The 24,907-nt window shown below is 36.7% G+C and overlaps 2 protein-coding genes and 1 long non-coding RNA gene across 3 annotated transcripts in view; 2 read left to right on the top strand and 1 right to left on the bottom strand.

Annotated features, from left to right (window-relative positions):
- The window catches only part of LOC143051566 (uncharacterized), a 425,778-nt gene that overhangs the window by 248,610 nt on the left and 152,261 nt on the right, over positions 1-24,907 (top strand). The gene's annotated exons all lie outside the window — the stretch shown is intronic.
- LOC143051550 (uncharacterized) overlaps positions 1-24,907 on the bottom strand; it is a 576,970-nt gene that overhangs the window by 488,177 nt on the left and 63,886 nt on the right. The gene's annotated exons all lie outside the window — the stretch shown is intronic.
- The window catches only part of LOC143051960 (uncharacterized), a 69,378-nt gene that overhangs the window by 10,458 nt on the left and 34,013 nt on the right, over positions 1-24,907 (top strand). Inside the window, exons 4-6 of the mRNA XM_076224937.1 lie at positions 6,812-6,901; positions 23,183-23,258; positions 23,743-24,000. Of these exons, the coding sequence (XP_076081052.1) occupies positions 6,812-6,901; positions 23,183-23,258; positions 23,743-24,000 (424 nt within the window). The remainder of the gene's footprint in view (positions 1-6,811; positions 6,902-23,182; positions 23,259-23,742; positions 24,001-24,907) is intronic.

Raw genomic sequence — 24,907 nt, 5'->3', positions numbered from 1 at the left:
TAAAACGACTTGGCCAAATTTAACCAAACTTGGCCACAATCATAATACTAGGGTATCTATTTTAAAAAAAAGTGTCTAATGACCCCGCTACCAACGAAGATGGCCGACATCAGTAAACACATTAACAGGTGAGCGACACAGGCTCTTGAGAGCCTCTAGTTTGGCATTAAAATTGAAATATCTTTTTTAACTCATATATTTTATATTGTTGTTTTCGAAAAAGCTGTACATAAACTAATAAATAACTAAAATTTAAGCGATTTCTGTAATTTGGTTCTTTTTTTATTTAAATATTACAACTATTTCCCCTATTAAGTCAACAGAAAAAAAAAGGACATTAACAAAAATTTATGCTTCTTTCGAAGGCAGATTGTGAGCGTAAATGAATGGTGACCCCATTTTTTTTTAATTAAAAAAATGATTTAGACCCGCGAGCCCCCTTAAAACTGATTGTTTGACAGTTTTTTGTTGAGCCTGCGACTTTAATCTCAGAAAGCCCGGCATAGGGATAGTGATCAAGCAGTGGCGGCGGCATTAGCTAACTTCTTAAAAGCTTTATATTTTAGAAGGTGGAAGACCTGGATGCTTTATACTTTGTATATGGATGCCTCATGTTACGAAGTTTCCGCCAGTCACATGTCCAATGTCCTTGCCCGTCAGACAGTTTTCACTTGACCTCGACCTCATTTCATGAATTCGTGAACAAGGTTAATTATTGATGGTCAAGTCCATATCTCAGATACTATTAGCAATAGGTCTTGTATATTCCGTGTATGGAAGGATTGTAAGGTGCACATGTCCAACTGGCAGGTGTCATCTGACCTTGACCTCATTTTCATGGTTCAGTGTTTATAGTTAAGTGTTTGTATTTTGGTCTGTTTTTCTAATACTGTATGCAATAGGTCTACTATATTTGGTGTATGGAATGATTGTAAAATGTACATGTCTAGCTGGCAGGTGTCAACTGACCTTGACCTCATTTTCATGGTTTAATGGTCAAATATAAAAAAAAAAGTGGTATGATTACCAACGAGACAACTGTCCACAAGAGACCAAAATGACACAGACATTAACTGTATGGCCTTCAACAATGAGCAAAGCCTATAATGCATAGTCAGCTATAAAAGGCCCCAATAAGACAATGTAAAACAATTCAAACGAGAAAACTAACGGCCTTATTTATATAAAAAAATGAACGACAAATTAAGTTTTTGAGTTTTGGTCTTTTTTTCTAATACTATATACAATAGGTCAACTACATTTGGTGTATGGAAATATTTTATGATGAATATGTCAGTTGCATAGGTTTTATTTGACCTTGACCTCATTTTCAGGGTTCATTGCTCAGTGTTAAGTTTTTGTGTTTTGGTCTGTTTTTCTTAAACTATAAACAATAGGTCAACTATATTTGTTGTATGGAAGAACACACCCTGCACCAATCCTAAACTACTGACACAACTACCATCTCATTATACTCCACCAACACACCCTACACCAATCATATACTACTGACACAACTACAATCTCACCATACTCCACCAACACACCCTACATCAACCATATACTACTGACACAACTACCATCTCACTATACTCCACCAACACACCCTACATCAATCATATACTACTGACACAACTACCATCTCATGATATTCCACCAACACATCCTACACCAATCCTACACTACTGACACAACTACCATCTCATGATGCTCCACCAACACACCCTACACCAATCCTACACTACTGACACAACAACCATCTCATCATACTCCACCAACACACCTTACATCAATCCTACACTACTGACACAACAACCATCTCATTATACTCCACCAACACACCCTACATCAATCATATACTACTGACACAACAACCATCTCATCATACTCCACCAACACACCCTACATCAATCCTACACTACTGACACAACAACCATCTCATTATACTCCACCAACACACCCTACATCAATCATATACTACTGACACAACAACCATCTCATCATACTCCACCAACACACCCTACACCAATCATACACTACTGACACAACAACCATCTCATTATACTCCACCAACACAACTAACACCAATCCTACACTACTGACACAACAACCATCTCATTATACTCCACCAACACACCCTACACCAATCATACACTACTGACACAACAACCATCTCATTATACTCCACCAACACAACTAACACCAATCATACACTACTGACACAACAACCATCTCATTATACTCCACCAACACACCCTACATCAATCATATACTACTGACACAACTACCATCTCATCATACTCCACCAACACACCCTACACCAATCATATACTACTGACACAACTACCATCTCATCATACTCCACCAACACACCCTACATCAATCATATACTACTGACACAACTACCATCTCATCATACTCCACCAACACACCCTACATCAATCATATACTACTGACACAACTACCATCTCATCATACTCCACCAACACACCCTACACCAATCATATAGTACTGACACAACTACCATCTCATCATACTCCACCAACACACCCTACACCAATCATATACTACTGACACAACTACCATCTCATCATACTCCACCAACACACCCTACATCAATCATATACTACTGACACAACTACCATCTCATCATACTCCACCAACACACCCTACATCAATCATATACTACTGACACAACTACCATCTCATCATACTCCACCAACACACCCTACACCAATCATATACTACTGACACAACTACCATCTCATCATACTCCACCAACACACCCTACATCAATCATATACTACTGACACAACTACCATCTCATCATACTCCACCAACACACCCTACACCAATCATATACTACTGACACAACTACCATCTCATCATACTCCACCAACACACCCTACATCAATCATATACTACTGACACAACTACCATCTCATCATACTCCACCAACACACCTAACACCAATCCTACACTACTGACACAACTACCATCTCATCATACTCCACCAACACAACTAACACCAATCCTACACTTCTGACACAACTACCATCTCATCATACTCCACCAACACACCTAACACCAATCCTAAACTACTGACACAACTACCATCTCACTATACTCCACCAACACAACTAACACCAATCTTACACTACTGACACAACTATCATCTCATGATACTCCACCAACACAACTAACACCAATCATACACTACTGACACAACTACAATCTCATCATACTCCACCAACACACCCTACATCAATCATATACTACTGACACAACTACCATCTCATCATACTCCACCAACACACCCTACACCTATCCTACACTACTGATACAACTACCATCTCATCATACTCCACTAACACACTTAACACCAATCCTACACTACTGACACAACAACCATCTCATCATACTCCACCAACACAACTAACACCAATCCTACACTACTGACACAACTACCATCTCATGATACTCCACCAACACAACTAACACCAATCCTACACTACTGACACAACTATCATCTTATCATACTCCACCAACACACCTAACACCAATCCTACACTACTGACACAACAACCATCTCATCATACTCCACCAACACAACTAACACCAATCCTACACTACTGACACAACTACCATCTCATGATACTCCACCAACACAACTAACACCAATCTTACACTACTGACACAACTACCATCTCATGATACTCCACCAACACAACTAACACCAATCCTACACTACTGACACAACTACCATCTCATCATACTCCACCAACACAACTAACACCAATCTCACACTACTGACACAACTACCATCTCATCATACTCCACCAACACAACTAACACCAATCCTACACTACTGACACAACAACCATCTCATTATACTCCACCAACACAACTAACACCAATCATACACTACTGACACAACAACCATCTCATTATACTCCACCAACACACCCTACATCAATCATATACTACTGACACAACTACCATCTCATCATACTCCACCAACACACCCTACACCAATCATATACTACTGACACAACTACCATCTCATCATACTCCACCAACACACCCTACATCAATCATATACTACTGACACAACTACCATCTCATCATACTCCACCAACACACCCTACATCAATCATATACTACTGACACAACTACCATCTCATCATACTCCACCAACACACCCTACACCAATCATATAGTACTGACACAACTACCATCTCATCATACTCCACCAACACACCCTACACCAATCATATACTACTGACACAACTACCATCTCATCATACTCCACCAACACACCCTACATCAATCATATACTACTGACACAACTACCATCTCATCATACTCCACCAACACACCCTACATCAATCATATACTACTGACACAACTACCATCTCATCATACTCCACCAACACACCCTACACCAATCATATACTACTGACACAACTACCATCTCATCATACTCCACCAACACACCCTACATCAATCATATACTACTGACACAACTACCATCTCATCATACTCCACCAACACACCCTACACCAATCATATACTACTGACACAACTACCATCTCATCATACTCCACCAACACACCCTACATCAATCATATACTACTGACACAACTACCATCTCATCATACTCCACCAACACACCTAACACCAATCCTACACTACTGACACAACTACCATCTCATCATACTCCACCAACACAACTAACACCAATCCTACACTACTGACACAACTACCATCTCATCATACTCCACCAACACACCTAACACCAATCCTAAACTACTGACACAACTACCATCTCACTATACTCCACCAACACAACTAACACCAATCTTACACTACTGACACAACTATCATCTCATGATACTCCACCAACACAACTAACACCAATCATACACTACTGACACAACTACAATCTCATCATACTCCACCAACACACCCTACATCAATCATATACTACTGACACAACTACCATCTCATCATACTCCACCAACACACCCTACACCTATCCTACACTACTGATACAACTACCATCTCATCATACTCCACTAACACACTTAACACCAATCCTACACTACTGACACAACAACCATCTCATCATACTCCACCAACACAACTAACACCAATCCTACACTACTGACACAACTACCATCTCATGATACTCCACCAACACAACTAACACCAATCCTACACTACTGACACAACTATCATCTTATCATACTCCACCAACACACCTAACACCAATCCTACACTACTGACACAACAACCATCTCATCATACTCCACCAACACAACTAACACCAATCCTACACTACTGACACAACTACCATCTCATGATACTCCACCAACACAACTAACACCAATCTTACACTACTGACACAACTACCATCTCATGATACTCCACCAACACAACTAACACCAATCCTACACTACTGACACAACTACCATCTCATCATACTCCACCAACACAACTAACACCAATCTCACACTACTGACACAACTACCATCTCATCATACTCCACCAACACAACTAACACCAATCCTACACTACTGACACAACTACCATCTCATCATACTCCACCAACACAACTAACACCAATCTTACACTACTGACACAACTACCATCTCATCATACTCCACCAACACAACTAACACCAATCCTACACTACTGACACAACTACCATCTCATCATACTCCACCAACACAACTAACACCAATCTTACACTACTGACACAACTACCATCTCATCATACTCCACCAACACACCTAACACCAATCCTACACTACTGACACAACTACCATCTCATCATACTCCACCAACACACCTAACACCAATGCTACATTACTGACACATCTACCATCTCATCATACTCCACCAACACACCTAACACCAATTTTACATTACTGACACAACTACCATCTCATCATACTCCACCAACACACCTAACACCAATCCTACATTACTGACACAACTGCCATGTCATCATACTCCACCAACACACCTAACACGAATCCTAAACTACTTACAAAACTACCATCTAATCATACTCCAGCAACACATCTTACTTCCATTTAATCACATTCCACTAATGCACCTCACACCAATCATACACTATTTAACAAAACTACCATCTAATCATACTCCAACAACACACTTTACTACCATCTAATCACATTTCACCAACAGATCTTACACCAATCATACACTGTTTACAAAACTACCATCTAATCACATTCTACCAATACACCTTACACCAATTATACACTATTAACAAAACTACCATTCAATCACATTCCACCAACACACCCTACACCAATCATACACTTTTATCAAAACTACCATCTAAGCATACTCCGGCAACACATCTTACACTAATCATACACTATTAACAAAACTACCATTTAATTATACTCCAGCAACACATCTTACACCAATCATACACTGTTAACAAAACTACCATTTGATTATACTCCAGCAAAACATATAACTACCTTCTTATCACATTTCACCCACACACCCTACACCAATCATTCAATAATGTCTTTAACAGCAAAATCTCAAATATTATTCATTGATCTCTTTATAATGACACTTCATATGTGTTGTTGGTTTAGGTTCACTGGTTTTTATTTGAAGTATATATAAATAAGACAACATTCTGCAATGCATAGGTAAAATTTATTCAACAGTTACCTATTACTTAATGTTTTACAGTTTTTTAAATAAAAGATATATACTAGTATGTGTATAATTAATGAAAGATTATTTGATTGTATTTCAGGGTAAGACTCCTTATGATCTGGTAGAAATATACAGCTATGATGGTGAAGAGAGAAAAAGGAAGAAGGAAGAAGTGATGGACTTCCTTAAGGTAAATAGTCTTTTCTTACGTTAAAAGATATTCACAGATTATTAGAGACAAAACAGACTTGGTACAAAGAAATTACAATAAAACATTTGCATGTAGTTTTCAATGTCATTGTAGTAATTTTTGTCAGTTAACAATGTAAGTTGACAGTTCCAAGTTTGTTGCCTAATATACATGTTGGCATACGTGAAAGACAAATGTTAAAAATATGTGTCCTCATCTGTTGGATGTCTCTTATTTTTTTGTCATCAGCTTGGTATCTCCTAGGTATATACATCACATCATCTCTTTTTATGTGTCATCAGCGTGATATCTTCTAGGTATATACATCACATCATCTCCTTGTATATGTCACTAGCTCGCTATCTCCTAGGTATATATATCACATCATCTCCTTTTATGTGTCATCAGTTTGCTGTCTCCTAGGAATATACATCACATCATCTCCTTTTATGTGTCATCAGCTTGTTGTCTCCTAGGTATATACATCACATCATCTCCTTGTATATGTCATTAGCTCGCTATCTCCTAGGTATATATATATCACATCATCTCCTTTTATGTGTCATCAGTTTGCTATCTCCTAGGTATATACATCACATCATCTTCTTTTAAGTGTCATCAGCTTGGTGTCTCCTAGGTATATATATCACATCATCTCCTTTTATGTGTCATCAGCTTGGTGTCTCCTAGGTATATACATCACATCATCTTCTTTTAAGTGTCATCAGCTTGCTGTCTCCTAGGTATATAAATCACATCATCTCCTTTTATGTGTCATCAGCTTGCTGTCTCCTAGGTATATACATCACATCATCTTCTTTTAAGTGTCATCAGCTTGCTGTCTCCTAGGTATATAAATCACATCATCTCCTTTTATGTGTCATCAGATTGGTGTCTCCTAGGTATATACATCACATCATCTCCTTGTATGTGTCATCAGCTTGCTGTCTCCTAGGTTTATACATCACATCATCTCCTTTTATGTGTCATCAGCTTGCTGTCTCCTAGGTATATACATCACATCCTCTCCTTGTATATGTCACTAGCTCGCTATCTCCTAGGTATATATATCACATCATCTCCTTTTATGTGTCATCAGTTTGCTGTCTCCTAGGTATATACATCACATCATCTCCTTTTATGTGTCATCAGCTTGTTGTCTCCTAGGTATATACATCACATCATCTCCTTGTATATGTCATTAGCTTGCTATCTCCTAGGTATATATATATCACATCATCTCCTTTTATGTGTCATCAGTTTGCTATCTCCTAGGTATATACATCACATCATCTTCTTTTAAGTGTCATCAGCTTGGTGTCTCCTAGGTATATAGATCACATCATCTCCTTTTATGTGTCACCAGCTTGGTGTCTCCTAGGTATATACATCACATCATCTTCTTTTAAGTGTCATCAGCTTGCTGCCTCCTAGGTATATAAATCACATCATCTCCTTTTATGTGTCATCAGCTTGCTGTCTCCTAGGTATATACATCACATCATCTTCTTTTAAGTGTCATCAGCTTGCTGTCTCCTAGGTATATAAATCACATCATCTCCTTTTATGTGTCATCAGATTGGTGTCTCCTAGGTATATAAATCACATCATCTCTTTTTATGTGTCATCAGCTTGCTGTCTCCTAGGTATATACATCACATCATCTCCTTGTTTGTGTCATCAGCTTGCTGTCTCCTAGGTATATACATCACATCATCTCCTTTTATATGTCATCAGCTTGCTATCTCCTAGGTATATATATCACATCATCTCCTTTTATGTGTCATCAGCTTGGTGTCTCCTAGGTATATACATCACATCATCTCCTTGTATATGTCACTAGCTCGCTATCTCCTAGGTATATATATCACATCATCTCCTTTTATGTGTCATCAGTTTGCTGTCTCCTAGGTATATACATCACATCATCTTCTTTTAAGTGTCATCAGCTTGCTGTCTCCTAGGTATATAAATCACATCATCTCCTTTTATGTGTCATCAGCTTGCTGTCTCCTAGGTATATACATCACATCATCTTCTTTTAAGTGTCATGAGCTTGCTGTCTCCTAGGTATATAAATCACTTCATCTCCTTTTATGTGTCATCAGATTGGTGTCTCCTAGGTATATACATCACATCATCTCCTTGTATGTGTCATCAGCTTGCTGTCTCCTAGGTTTATACATCACATCATCTCCTTTTATGTGTCATCAGCTTGCTGTCTCCTAGGTATATACATCACATTATCCAGCTTGCTGTCTCCTAGGTATATACATCACATCATCCAGCTTGCTGTCTCCTAGGTATATACATCACATCATCTCCTTGTATATGTCACTAGCTCGCTATCTCCTAGGTATATATATATCACATCATCTCCTTTTATGTGTCATCAGTTTGCTATCTCCTAGGTATATAAATCACATCATCTCCTTTTATGTGTCATCAGCTTGGTGTCTCCTATCACATCATCTCCTTTTATGTGTCATCAGCTTGCTGTCTCCTAGGTATATACATCACATCCTCTCCTTGTATATGTCACTAGCTCGCTATCTCCTAGGTATATATATATCACATCATCTCCTTTTATGTGTCATCAGTTTGCTATCTTCTAGGTATATACATCACATCATCTTCTTTTAAGTGTCATCAGCTGGCTGTCTCCTAGGTATATAAATCACATCATCTCCTTTTATGTGTCATCAGCTTGCTGTCTCCTAGGTATATACATCACATCATCTCCTTGTTTGTGTCATCAGCTTGCTGTCTCCTAGGTATATCAATCACATCATCTCCTTTTATGTGTCATCAGATTGGTGTCTCCTAGGTATATACATCACATCATCTCCTTGTATGTGTCATCAGCTTGCTGTCTCCTAGGTTTATACATCACATCATCTCCTTTTATGTGTCATCAGCTTGCTGTCTCCTAGGTATATACATCACATCATCTCCTTGTATGTGTCATCAGCTTGCTGTCTCCTAGGTATATACATCACATCATCTTCTTTTATGTGTCATCAGTTTGCTGTCTCCTAGGTATATACATCACATCATCTCCTTTTATGTGTCATCAGCTTGTTGTCTCCTAGGTATATACATCACATCATCTCCTTGTATATGTCATTAGCTTGCTATCTCCTAGGTATATATATATCACATCATCTCCTTTTATGTGTCATCAGTTTGCTATCTCCTAGGTATATACATCACATCATCTTCTTTTAAGTGTCATCAGCTTGGTGTCTCCTAGGTATATAGATCACATCATCTCCTTTTATGTGTCACCAGCTTGGTGTCTCCTAGGTATATACATCACATCATCTTCTTTTAAGTGTCATCAGCTTGCTGCCTCCTAGGTATATAAATCACATCATCTCCTTTTATGTGTCATCAGCTTGCTGTCTCCTAGGTATATACATCACATCATCTTCTTTTAAGTGTCATCAGCTTGCTGTCTCCTAGGTATATAAATCACATCATCTCCTTTTATGTGTCATCAGATTGGTGTCTCCTAGGTATATAAATCACATCATCTCTTTTTATGTGTCATCAGCTTGCTGTCTCCTAGGTATATACATCACATCATCTCCTTGTTTGTGTCATCAGCTTGCTGTCTCCTAGGTATATACATCACATCATCTCCTTTTATATGTCATCAGCTTGCTATCTCCTAGGTATATATATCACATCATCTCCTTTTATGTGTCATCAGCTTGGTGTCTCCTAGGTATATACATCACATCATCTCCTTGTATATGTCACTAGCTCGCTATCTCCTAGGTATATATATCACATCATCTCCTTTTATGTGTCATCAGTTTGCTGTCTCCTAGGTATATACATCACATCATCTTCTTTTAAGTGTCATCAGCTTGCTGTCTCCTAGGTATATAAATCACATCATCTCCTTTTATGTGTCATCAGCTTGCTGTCTCCTAGGTATATACATCACATCATCTTCTTTTAAGTGTCATGAGCTTGCTGTCTCCTAGGTATATAAATCACTTCATCTCCTTTTATGTGTCATCAGATTGGTGTCTCCTAGGTATATACATCACATCATCTCCTTGTATGTGTCATCAGCTTGCTGTCTCCTAGGTTTATACATCACATCATCTCCTTTTATGTGTCATCAGCTTGCTGTCTCCTAGGTATATACATCACATTATCCAGCTTGCTGTCTCCTAGGTATATACATCACATCATCCAGCTTGCTGTCTCCTAGGTATATACATCACATCATCTCCTTGTATATGTCACTAGCTCGCTATCTCCTAGGTATATATATATCACATCATCTCCTTTTATGTGTCATCAGTTTGCTATCTCCTAGGTATATAAATCACATCATCTCCTTTTATGTGTCATCAGCTTGGTGTCTCCTATCACATCATCTCCTTTTATGTGTCATCAGCTTGCTGTCTCCTAGGTATATACATCACATCCTCTCCTTGTATATGTCACTAGCTCGCTATCTCCTAGGTATATATATATCACATCATCTCCTTTTATGTGTCATCAGTTTGCTATCTTCTAGGTATATACATCACATCATCTTCTTTTAAGTGTCATCAGCTGGCTGTCTCCTAGGTATATAAATCACATCATCTCCTTTTATGTGTCATCAGCTTGCTGTCTCCTAGGTATATACATCACATCATCTCCTTGTTTGTGTCATCAGCTTGCTGTCTCCTAGGTATATCAATCACATCATCTCCTTTTATGTGTCATCAGCTTGGTGTCTCCTAGGTATATACATCACATCATCTCCTTGTATATGTCACTAGCTCGCTATCTCCTAGGTATATATATCACATCATCTCCTTTTATGTGTCATCAGTTTGCTATCTCCTAGGTATATACATCACATCATCTTCTTTTAAGTGTCATCAGATTGCTGTCTCCTAGGTATGTAAATCACATCATCTCCTTTTATGTGTCATCAGCTTGCTGTCTCCTAGGTATATACATCACATCATCTCCTTGTATGTGTCATCAGCTTGCTGTCTCCTAGGTATATACATCACATCATCTTCTTTTATGTGTCATCAGCTTGCTGTCTCCTAGGTATATACATCACATCATCTCCTTGTATATGTCACCAGCTCGATATCTCCTAGGTATATATATCACATCATCTCCTTTTATGTGTCATCAGTTTGCTTTCTCCTAGGTATATACATCACATCATCTTCTTTTAAGTGTCATCAGCTTGCTGTCTCCTAGGTATATAAATCACATCATCTCCTTTTATGTGTCATCAGCTTGCTGTCTCCTAGGTATATACATCACATCATCTCCTTGTATGTGTCATTAGCTTTCTGTCTCCTAGGTTTATACATCACATCATCTCCTTTTATATGTCATCAGCTTGCTATCTCCTAGGTATACATATCACATCATCTCCTTTTATGTGTCATCAGCTTGGTGTCTCCTAGGTATATACATCACATCATCTTCTTGTATGTGTCATCAGCTTGGTGTCTCCTAGGTATATACATCACATCATCTCCTTTTATGTGTCATCAGCTTGCTTTCTCCTAGGTATATACATCACATCATCTCCTTGTATGTGTCATCAACTTGCTCTTTCCTAGGTATATACATCACATCATCTCCTTTTAAGTGTCATCAGCTTTCTATCTCCTATGTGTATACATCACATCATCTACTTGTATGTGTCATCAGCTTGCTATCTCCTAGGTATATACATCACATCATCTCATGTTATATGTCATTAGCTGGCTATCTCCTAGGTATATACATCACATCATCTCCTTTGATGTGTCATCAGCTTGCTGTCTCCTAGGTATATAAATCACATCATCTCCTTTTATGTGTCATCAGCTTGCTGTCTCCTAGGTATATACATCACATCATCTCCTTGTATGTGTCATCAGCTTGCTGTCTCCTAGGTTTATACATCACATCATCTGCTTTTATATGTCATCAGCTTGCTATCTCCTAGGTATATATATCACATCATCTCCTTTTATGTGTCATCAGCTTGGTGTCTCCTAGGTATATACATCACATCATCTCCTTGTATGTGTCATCAGCTTGGTGTTTCCTAGGTATATACATCACATCATCTCCTTTTGTGTGTCACCAGCTTGATATCTCCTAGGTATAAACATCACATCATCTCCTTTTATGTGTCATCAGTTTGCTGTCTCCTAGGTATATACATCACATCATCTCCTTTTATGTGTCATTAGCTTGCTGTCTCCTAGGTGTATAAATCACATCATCTCATTTTATGTGTCATCAGCTTGCTGTCTCCTAGGTATATACATCACATCATCTCCTTGTATGTGTCATTAGCTTGCTGTCTCCTAGGTTTATACATCACATCATCTCCTTTTATATGTCATCAGCTTGCTATCTCCTAGGTATACATATCACATCATCTCCTTTTATGTGTCATCAGCTTGGTGTCTCCTAGGTATATACATCACATCATCTTCTTGTATGTGTCATCAGCTTGGTGTCTCCTAGGTATATACATCACATCATCTCCTTTTATGTGTCATCAGCTTGATATCTCCTAGGTATATACATCACATCATCTCCTTGTATGTGTCATCAACTTGCTCTTTCCTAGGTATACATGGTATATACATCACATCATCTCCTTTTAAGTGTCATCAGCTTTCTATCTCCTATGTGTATGCATCACATCATCTCCTTGTATGTGTCATCAGCTTGCTATTTCCTAGGTATATACATCACATCATCTCATGTTATATGTCATTAGCTGGCTATCTCCTAGGTATATACATCACATCATCTCCTTTGATGTGTCATCAGCTTGCTGTCTCCTAGGTATATAAATCACATCATCTTCTTTTATGTGTCATCAGCTTGCTGTCTCCTAGGTATATACATCACATCATCTCCTTGTATGTGTCATCAGCTTGCTGTCTCCTAGGTTTATACATCACATCATCTCCTTTTATGTGTCATCAGCTTGCTGTCTCCTAGGTATATACATCACATTATCCAGCTTGCTGTCTCCTAGGTATATACATCACATCATCCAGCTTGCTGTCTCCTAGGTATATACATCACATCATCTCCTTGTATATGTCACTAGCTCGCTATCTCCTAGGTATATATATATCACATCATCTCCTTTTATGTGTCATCAGTTTGCTATCTCCTAGGTATATAAATCACATCATCTCCTTTTATGTGTCATCAGCTTGGTGTCTCCTATCACATCATCTCCTTTTATGTGTCATCAGCTTGCTGTCTCCTAGGTATATACATCACATCCTCTCCTTGTATATGTCACTAGCTCGCTATCTCCTAGGTATATATATATCACATCATCTCCTTTTATGTGTCATCAGTTTGCTATCTTCTAGGTATATACATCACATCATCTTCTTTTAAGTGTCATCAGCTGGCTGTCTCCTAGGTATATAAATCACATCATCTCCTTTTATGTGTCATCAGCTTGCTGTCTCCTAGGTATATACATCACATCATCTCCTTGTTTGTGTCATCAGCTTGCTGTCTCCTAGGTATATCAATCACATCATCTCCTTTTATGTGTCATCAGCTTGGTGTCTCCTAGGTATATACATCACATCATCTCCTTGTATATGTCACTAGCTCGCTATCTCCTAGGTATATATATCACATCATCTCCTTTTATGTGTCATCAGTTTGCTATCTCCTAGGTATATACATCACATCATCTTCTTTTAAGTGTCATCAGATTGCTGTCTCCTAGGTATGTAAATCACATCATCTCCTTTTATGTGTCATCAGCTTGCTGTCTCCTAGGTATATACATCACATCATCTCCTTGTATGTGTCATCAGCTTGCTGTCTCCTAGGTATATACATCACATCATCTTCTTTTATGTGTCATCAGCTTGCTGTCTCCTAGGTATATACATCACATCATCTCCTTGTATATGTCACCAGCTCGATATCTCCTAGGTATATATATCACATCATCTCCTTTTATGTGTCATCAGTTTGCTTTCTCCTAGGTATATACATCACATCATCTTCTTTTAAGTGTCATCAGCTTGCTGTCTCCTAGGTATATAAATCACATCATCTCCTTTTATGTGTCATCAGCTTGCTGTCTCCTAGGTATATACATCACATCATCTCCTTGTATGTGTCATTAGCTTTCTGTCTCCTAGGTTTATACATCACATCATCTCCTTTTATATGTCATCAGCTTGCTATCTCCTAGGTATACATATCACATCATCTCCTTTTATGTGTCATCAGCTTGGTGTCTCCTAGGTATATACATCACATCATCTTCTTGTATGTGTCATCAGCTTGGTGTCTCCTAGGTATATACATCACATCATCTCCTTTTATGTGTCATCAGCTTGCTTTCTCCTAGGTATATACATCACATCATCTCCTTGTATGTGTCATCAACTTGCTCTTTCCTAGGTATATACATCACATCATCTCCTTTTAAGTGTCATCAGCTTTCTATCTCCTATGTGTATACATCACATCATCTACTTGTATGTGTCATCAGCTTGCTATCTCCTAGGTATATACATCACATCATCTCATGTTATATGTCATTAGCTGGCTATCTCCTAGGTATATACATCACATCATCTCCTTTGATGTGTCATCAGCTTGCTGTCTCCTAGGTATATAAATCACATCATCTCCTTTTATGTGTCATCAGCTTGCTGTCTCCTAGGTATATACATCACATCATCTCCTTGTATGTGTCATCAGCTTGCTGTCTCCTAGGTTTATACATCACATCATCTGCTTTTATATGTCATCAGCTTGCTATCTCCTAGGTATATATATCACATCATCTCCTTTTATGTGTCATCAGCTTGGTGTCTCCTAGGTATATACATCACATCATCTCCTTGTATGTGTCATCAGCTTGGTGTTTCCTAGGTATATACATCACATCATCTCCTTTTGTGTGTCACCAGCTTGATATCTCCTAGGTATAAACATCACATCATCTCCTTTTATGTGTCATCAGTTTGCTGTCTCCTAGGTATATACATCACATCATCTCCTTTTATGTGTCATTAGCTTGCTGTCTCCTAGGTGTATAAATCACATCATCTCATTTTATGTGTCATCAGCTTGCTGTCTCCTAGGTATATACATCACATCATCTCCTTGTATGTGTCATTAGCTTGCTGTCTCCTAGGTTTATACATCACATCATCTCCTTTTATATGTCATCAGCTTGCTATCTCCTAGGTATACATATCACATCATCTCCTTTTATGTGTCATCAGCTTGGTGTCTCCTAGGTATATACATCACATCATCTTCTTGTATGTGTCATCAGCTTGGTGTCTCCTAGGTATATACATCACATCATCTCCTTTTATGTGTCATCAGCTTGATATCTCCTAGGTATATACATCACATCATCTCCTTGTATGTGTCATCAACTTGCTCTTTCCTAGGTATACATGGTATATACATCACATCATCTCCTTTTAAGTGTCATCAGCTTTCTATCTCCTATGTGTATGCATCACATCATCTCCTTGTATGTGTCATCAGCTTGCTATTTCCTAGGTATATACATCACATCATCTCATGTTATATGTCATTAGCTGGCTATCTCCTAGGTATATACATCACATCATCTCCTTTGATGTGTCATCAGCTTGCTGTCTCCTAGGTATATAAATCACATCATCTTCTTTTATGTGTCATCAGCTTGCTGTCTCCTAGGTATATACATCACATCATCTCCTTGTATGTGTCATCAGCTTGCTGTCTCCTAGGTTTATACATCACATCATCTGCTTTTATATGTCATCAGCTTGCTATCTCCTAGGTATATATATCACATCATCTCCTTTTATGTGTCATCAGTTTGCTTTCTCCTAGGTATATACATCACATCATCTTCTTTTAAGTGTCATCAGCTTGCTGTCTCCTAGGTATATAAATCACATCATCTCCTTTTATGTGTCATCAGCTTGGTGTCTCCTAGGTATATACATCACATCATCTCCTTTTGTGTGTCATCAGCTTGATATCTCCTAGGTATATACATCACATCATCTCCTTTTATGTGTCATCAGTTTGCTGTCTCCTAGGTATATACATCACATCATCTCCTTTTATGTGTCATTAGCTTGCTGTCTCCTAGGTATATACATCACATCATCTTCTTTTATGTGTCATCAGCTTGCTGTCTCCTAGGTATATACATCACATCATCTCCTTGTATATGTCACTAGCTCGCTATCTCCTAGGTATATATATCACATCATCTCCTTTTATGTGTCATCAGTTTGCTATCTCCTAGGTATATACATCACATCATCTTCTTTTAAGTGTCATCAGATTGCTGTCTCCTAGGTATATAAATCACATCATCTCCTTTTATGTGTCATCAGCTTGCTGTCTCCTAGGTATATACATCACATCATCTCCTTGTATGTGTCATCAGCTTGCTGTCTCCTAGGTTTATACATCACATCATCTCCTTTTATATGTCATCAGCTTGCTATCTCCTAGGTATATATATCACATCATCTCCTTTTATGTGTCATCAGCTTGCTGTCTCCTAGGTATATACATCACATCATCTTCTTGTATGTGTCATCAGCTTGGTGTCTCCTAGGTATAAACATCACATCATCTCCTTTTATGTGTCATCAGCTTGCTTTCTCCTAGGTATATACATCACATCATCTCCTTGTATGTGTCATCAACTTGCTCTTTCCTAGGTATATACATCACATCATCTCCTTTTAAGTGTCATCAGCTATCTATCTCCTATGTGTATACATCACATCATCTACTTGTATGTGTCATCAGCTTGCTATCTCCTAGGTATATACATCACATCATCTCATGTTATATGTCATTAGCTGGCTATCTCCTAGGTATATACATCACATCATCTCCTTTGATGTGTCATCAGCTTGCTGTCTCCTAGGTATATAAATCACATCATCTCCTTTTATGTGTCATCAGCTTGCTGTCTCCTAGGTATATACATCACATCATCTCCTTGTATGTGTCATCAGCTTGCTGTCTCCTAGGTTTATACATCACATCATCTGCTTTTATATGTCATCAGCTTGCTATCTCCTAGGTATATATATCACATCATCTCCTTTTATGTGTCATCAGCTTGGTGTCTCCTAGGTATATACATCACATCATCTCCTTGTATGTGTCATCAGCTTGGTGTTTCCTAGGTATATACATCACATCATCTCCTTTTGTGTGTCATCAGCTTGATATCTCCTAGGTATAAACATCACATCATCTCCTTTTATGTGTCATCAGTTTGCTGTCTCCTAGGTATATACATCACATCATCTCCTTTTATGTGTCATTAGCTTGCTGTCTCCTAGGTGTATAAATCACATCATCTCATTTTATGTGTCATCAGCTTGCTGTCTCCTAGGTATATACATCACATCATCTCATTGTATGTGTCATTAGCTTGCTGTCTCCTAGGTTTATACATCACATCATCTCCTTTTATATGTCATCAGCTTGCTATCTCCTAGGTATACATATCACATCATCTCCTTTTATGTGTCATCAGCTTGGTGTCTCCTAGGTATATACATCACATCATCTTCTTGTATGTGTCATCAGCTTGGTGTCTCCTAGGTATATACATCACATCATCTCCTTTTATGTGTCATCAGCTTGATATCTCCTAGGTATATACATTACATCATCTCCTTGTATGTGTCATCAACTTGCTCTTTCCTAGGTATACATGGTATATACATCACATCATCTCCTTTTAAGTGTCATCAGCTTTCTATCTCCTATGTGTATGCATCACATCATCTCCTTGTATGTGTCATCAGCTTGCTATTTCCTAGGTATATACATCACATCATCTCATGTTATATGTCATTAGCTGGCTATCTCCTAGGTATATACATCACATCATCTCCTTTGATGTGTCATCAGCTTGCTGTCTCCTAGGTATATAAATCACATCATCTTCTTTTATGTGTCATCAGCTTGCTGTCTCCTAGGTATATACATCACATCATCTCCTTGTATGTGTCATCAGCTTGCTGTCTCCTAGGTTTATACATCACATCATCTGCTTTTATATGTCATCAGCTTGCTATCTCCTAGGTATATATATCACATCATCTCCTTTTATGTGTCATCAGCTTGGTGTCTCCTAGGTATATACATCACATCATCTCCTTGTATGTGTCATCAGCTTGGTGTCTCCTAGGTATATACATCACATCATCTCCTTTTGTGTGTCATCAGCTTGATATCTCCTAGGTATATACATCACATCATCTCCTTGTATATGTCACTAGCTCGCTATCTCCTATTTATATATATCACATCATCTCCTTTTATGTGTCATCAGTTTGCTATCTCCTAGGTATATACATCACATCATCTTCTTTTAAGTGTCATCAGATTGCTGTCTCCTAGGTATATAAATCACATCATCTCCTTTTATGTGTCATCAGCTTGCTGTCTCCTAGGTATATACATCACATCATCTCCTTGTATGTGTCATCAGCTTGCTGTCTCCTAGGTTTATACATCACATCATCTCCTTTTATATGTCATCAGCTTGCTATCTCCTAGGTATATATATCACATCATCTCCTTTAATGTGTCATCAGCTTGCTGTCTCCTAGGTATATACATCACATCATCTCCTTGTATGTGTCATCAACTTGGTATCTCCTAGGTATATACATCACATCATCTCCTTGTATGTGTCATTAGCTTGGTATCTCCTAGGTATATGCATCACATCATCTCCTTGTATGTGTCATCAGCTTGCTATCTCCTAGGTAATTACATCACATCATGTCCTGTTATGTGTTATCAGTTTGCTATCTCCTAGGTATATACATCACATCATCTCCTTGTATGTGTCATCAGCTTCCTATCTCCTAGGTATATACATCACATCATCTCCTTGTATGTGTCATCAGTTTGCTGTCTCCTAGGTATATACATCACATCATCTCCTTGTATGTGTCATCAGCTTGGTATCTCCTAGGTATATACATCCCATCATCTCCTTGTATGTGTCATCAGTTTGCTGTCTCCTAGGTATATACATCACATGATCTCCTTTTATGTGTCATCAGCTTGGTATCTCCTAGGTATATACATCACATCATGTCCTTGTATGTGTCATCAGCTTGGTATCTCCTAGGTATATACATCACATCATCTCCTTGTATGTGTCATCAGCTTGCTATCTCCTAGGTAATTACATCACATCATGTCCTGTTATGTGTTATCAGTTTGCTATCTCCTAGGTATATACATCACATCATCTCCTTGTATGTGTCATCAGCTTCCTATCTCCTAGGTATATACATCACATCATCTCCTTGTATGTGTCATCAGTTTGCTGTCTCCTAGGTATATACATCACATCATCTCCTTGTATGTGTCATCAGCTTGGTATCTCCTAGGTATATACATCACATCATCTCCTTGTATGTGTCATCAGTTTGCTATCTCCTAGGTATATACATCACATCATCTCCTTGTATGTGTCATCAGCTTGGTATCTCCTAGGTATATACATCCCATCATCTCCTTGTATGTGTCATCAGTTTGCTGTCTCCTAGGTATATACATCACATGATCTCCTTTTATGTGTCATCAGCTTGGTATCTCCTAGGTATATACATCATATCTCCTTTTATGTGTCATCAGTTTGCTGTCTCCTAGGTATATACATCACATCATCTCCTTGTATGTGTCATCAGCTCGCTATCTCCTATGTATATACATCATATCATCTCCTTTTATGTGTCATTAGCTCGCTATCTCCTATGTATATACAACATAATATCAATGATTTGTAAAGAATGCGAGACATTTTAGCGGGTACACTCTTGTCAGACATAATTTACTTGCTCATGAGTTTGCATTTAAATTTTAGGATTAATGCTCTCCATACTATATTTATTTAAGATTTCCAGAAAAATCAGGGGCTATGTTTAGTAGTTACCTTCTGACCGTTGGTATTTTACTACAAATGAAAACATTAAACATGGATTAAAAATTGGCAGATAGAAAGGTGATACATGTACATTTTAGGATATACCTGCTTTGTATGAAGTTATACTTAGGTAAAAAATTAAGAAAGCTGTGACAATTGAAAAATGAAAAAAAATGTTGGAATAGGTAGGGATTTTGAATTGGTGGTCTGACACCTTTAAAGCACAACACGATAAATCACAAAAATCAGAAAACAATTGATTTTTTTTTCTTAACTGATCATTTCAAATAAAGGTAGCCACATTACATGCATTATATTACAACACATATTGCCAGATTGGAGCCTAAAACCTGAAAACCTGAATATGTGCTATTTTCTTGCAATTAAACAATGGGAGAAATAAAACATACTTTAAGAAATGATATATCTTCTCCATTATGAGTATGGTTGATAACACTACTGTTTTCGAACTTGCAATGACTGCACCTGAACAAAATATGAAATTTTTGAAAAAGGACATCCCACTACAAATCATTAAGAAAATATTGTTTGTCGTCCATTATTTGGGTATTAGGATGTATGACCGAAGTCACCATCACACAACTCAAGTGCCAGTAAGTGTGGGTTGTATCATCAGCCTTGTCAAACGAAAAAATTGAAAATATGTATTCCCAACTTCTCTATAAAGAATAATGTGTCTGAGGTATGCATTTCTTGATCTTTTATGCATTTTCTAAACATTATGTGCAAATTATGGGCAAATTTGAAATTTATCTATAAATCATTATTTTCATTGACAAAAATGGGCCTTTAGAATTAGGCTTTTTACTTAATTTTGTAAATATCAAAATAAACCAATGAAATTTGGTTTTTTAAACAGTCATCTACAATTAGGGCAAAATAAAACAAAACATTTGATTGTATGTTCTTGCACGCCTGAGAAAACATTTTCTTATACTAAGAGGAATAACTCAATGTGTTCACTCACTAATTTTATTAAGTATAGTATGTTTAATCAATCTCTGTAATTTTTTTATACCGCCGCAAAAAATTCTATCTTGTCAAATGTGTTTGGTGAATTGATATATTTTGAAATTTCAAATTAAGAAAATATGGGGATGGGGAATTTTGTTTTTTCATGGTTTTTTTTTTGGGGGGGGGGGGTCATATTATTTTCTTCAAGATTGATCAAAATTCCAATTTCAAAAACAAAAAAAATTGGTTCTCATATCTAAGCAATTGAAAACCAATAAATTAAAGGGAGTTTGCATTCTTTACAACTTTCATTGGTTGGACTGTATACTTCAGACCACAGACAATTCAATGCAATTACACCAAACCAGTTATATAAAATGTATAGGCCTAATTCTGTCAAAGGAGGTTATACATGATTTATGAAAATGCAAATACTAATGTTTAGAATGTAAATGAATATCTTTAACCAATGAATTCAAAATACTAATATCTATTCAATTAATATGTACTGAAAAAGCATCATGTAAATCCTTAAATAAAGAAACATAAAATTTATAGTTTTAAACAAGGGAAATAACATTGAACACTCTGAAACTGATTATTCTAGACATTGTAATCTTTGTAATGCTAATGAACTTGGTGATGAGTTTCATTACTTATTCAAATGTACCTTTTTCAACAATGTAAGAGCTAAATTTTTACCTTTAAATATATGTAAAAACCCAAATGTTTTAAAATTTAAAGAATTGATGAATACATCAGATTTATTTACACTTACTGGAATAGCAAAATTTTGCAAAAGTGTTATTAAAACCTTTTAATACATGTGCTTAATCGTGTTACTATAATTTGTACTTCCTGTCAAATATTTGTATTAATTATATATATACTATTATTGCACCTTTGTTAACCATGTTGTTCTAATGTAAATATGTTCACACTTTTATTGTTTGTTAAAAAATGTTGTACTAACATACCCCATGTGGGGTCTTTAGTGAAATAAAATGTCTTATGTCTTATGTCTTATGTCTAGTAAGGGATACAACTACATATGCACTTTCATACTTAGTCAACGTGCATCACTATGCATTATCTTTAAATAATGCGGCGAAGAGGAATGATTTTGTTCAATACAATGACTGTACCTATTATAACAATAGATGCAAACAACAGAATCAAAGTTGGAAATAAGTAAAAAATTACTTCCTGTAAAATATAGAGTTATTGTCCTTTAAATCTACTGGCAGGTAGAAAGGCTATTAAACATATATGTAATAAACTATTTGACAAGTTTTCACATGGGGCATGATAGTTTATAGCATATTTTTCTTTTGTAGACTGTCATGTCAAAGACATCCCCAGAAGTAACTCCTGACGCCCATTTACAGGAACCTGCAGCACCAGTAGTTGAAGGTAATCATCTAATGTTAATTATTCAGATACTGGCTGAAATGATTTATAATTACCTGTTTCTAATATACAGAAACCTTGATATCTGCTTATAATGTTATAATGAAAAATGATGGGGAAAAAAACAACCAATTGATGGGAAAAGTGAAGTAGGCTATTGATGAAGATTGATTGATTACAGATCACCATGATCACATTAACGTTAAAATCAACCCATCTAATTTATACTTTCCTCAACGTGCTGAATATATTTTGGATAATCATTCTTACCAGTTCCTTTGACAAGGCATGTGATGTCAAAATCATTCTTACTAGTTGCTGTCACAAGGCATCAATGCAACAGTAGGATACCGCTGTTCGAAATTCAAAAATCGATTGAGACTTATATGAACTGTATGTCTCAGAGCTAATATGTATAAATCAGTAGACGAGTATGACCTCTTACTAATGACATTTTAGGATACACATTTATTTATTTACATTTCAGACAGCAAAATACCAGAACAAATAAAAAAGATGGATCATGAGTCGATTGCCATTTATCTGAACGCCCTTGAATCGGGTTCAGAAAGAAGACGGGATATAAATTTAATAATTGTTGGAAAAAAATCTGTTGGAAAGACTTCCTTAGTACGAAGATTGTTTGGGGAGGAGTTACAAAGCGTAAAAAGCACAAATGGTATAGAAATTCATCGGCGGAGATGTCGAATAAATCTAAGCAACTGGGAATGGAATAAAGTGTTAGGTAAATATGCCATTGTTTTCTCACTCTCGTTTTACATGTTTTATTTATTGCAAAGTTATCATAGAAAAACTAAAACATAGTAAACATAATTTTCAAGTTTTTTTAAGTTCTGTGTATGCTGTTTTTATGTATTTACTCTTTTTTTTATTTTTCAATTCTTGGAAACACATTTTTGCTAGTATGAACCGTATACATGTCTCAGACCTAATATGAATATTCAATATTTAATTAATGGAATTAAAGATAGGCATGTTGGATGTAATTTAAACTAAAATACAGACTAATGATCTCTACTACATTATCACAAAATATTTTTTTTTGCAAAAATGACTATGACTATGTAAACTTATCCTCGCATCTGTTTTATTATATGTAAAAAATGTTATGTTTGTATATAATTATACTGTTTTGAAGTGTACTCTTTTATACTTGAGACTTAAAAAGCTGTGTGATTTATACGAATTGTTTTTAATAAATTTTTAGTGCCTGCATTTCATGCTTATATGATCTTCAACGTCTTATTAAAATTTGTTCTCAAGAATGCAATCCAATCAGCGCAAAAAAACTAAATAATAATGTCTAATCAGATGGATGTCTGGATTGAGTGTTGTATTAATTTAATCCTTTAGCAAATCCTTTATGTCTACTGTAATTTCATGATTTCAATTACTGCGATAGTTGTTACTGTAAAGGTTTTATATGAAATATCCGAGATAAGTACAACAAAGACTACGCTACCAGCAAACATCAAAATAAAACATTTATTTTGTAATTACAGCAAGCTTGTTTCTAACTTTTTTTTGAACTGTTTTACCATCAGACAATCTAGAATCAACTGTTAACGTGCCTTGCTATAATTTGCGTGTAAATTTGAACTATATTTATTTATTTATTTTATTTTCAATAA

Source organism: Mytilus galloprovincialis, chromosome 11 (genome assembly GCF_965363235.1).
Source record: "Mytilus galloprovincialis chromosome 11, xbMytGall1.hap1.1, whole genome shotgun sequence".
Taxonomy (NCBI): Eukaryota; Metazoa; Mollusca; class Bivalvia; order Mytilida; family Mytilidae; genus Mytilus; species Mytilus galloprovincialis.
This window is presented reverse-complemented; position numbering and strand designations above follow the sequence as displayed.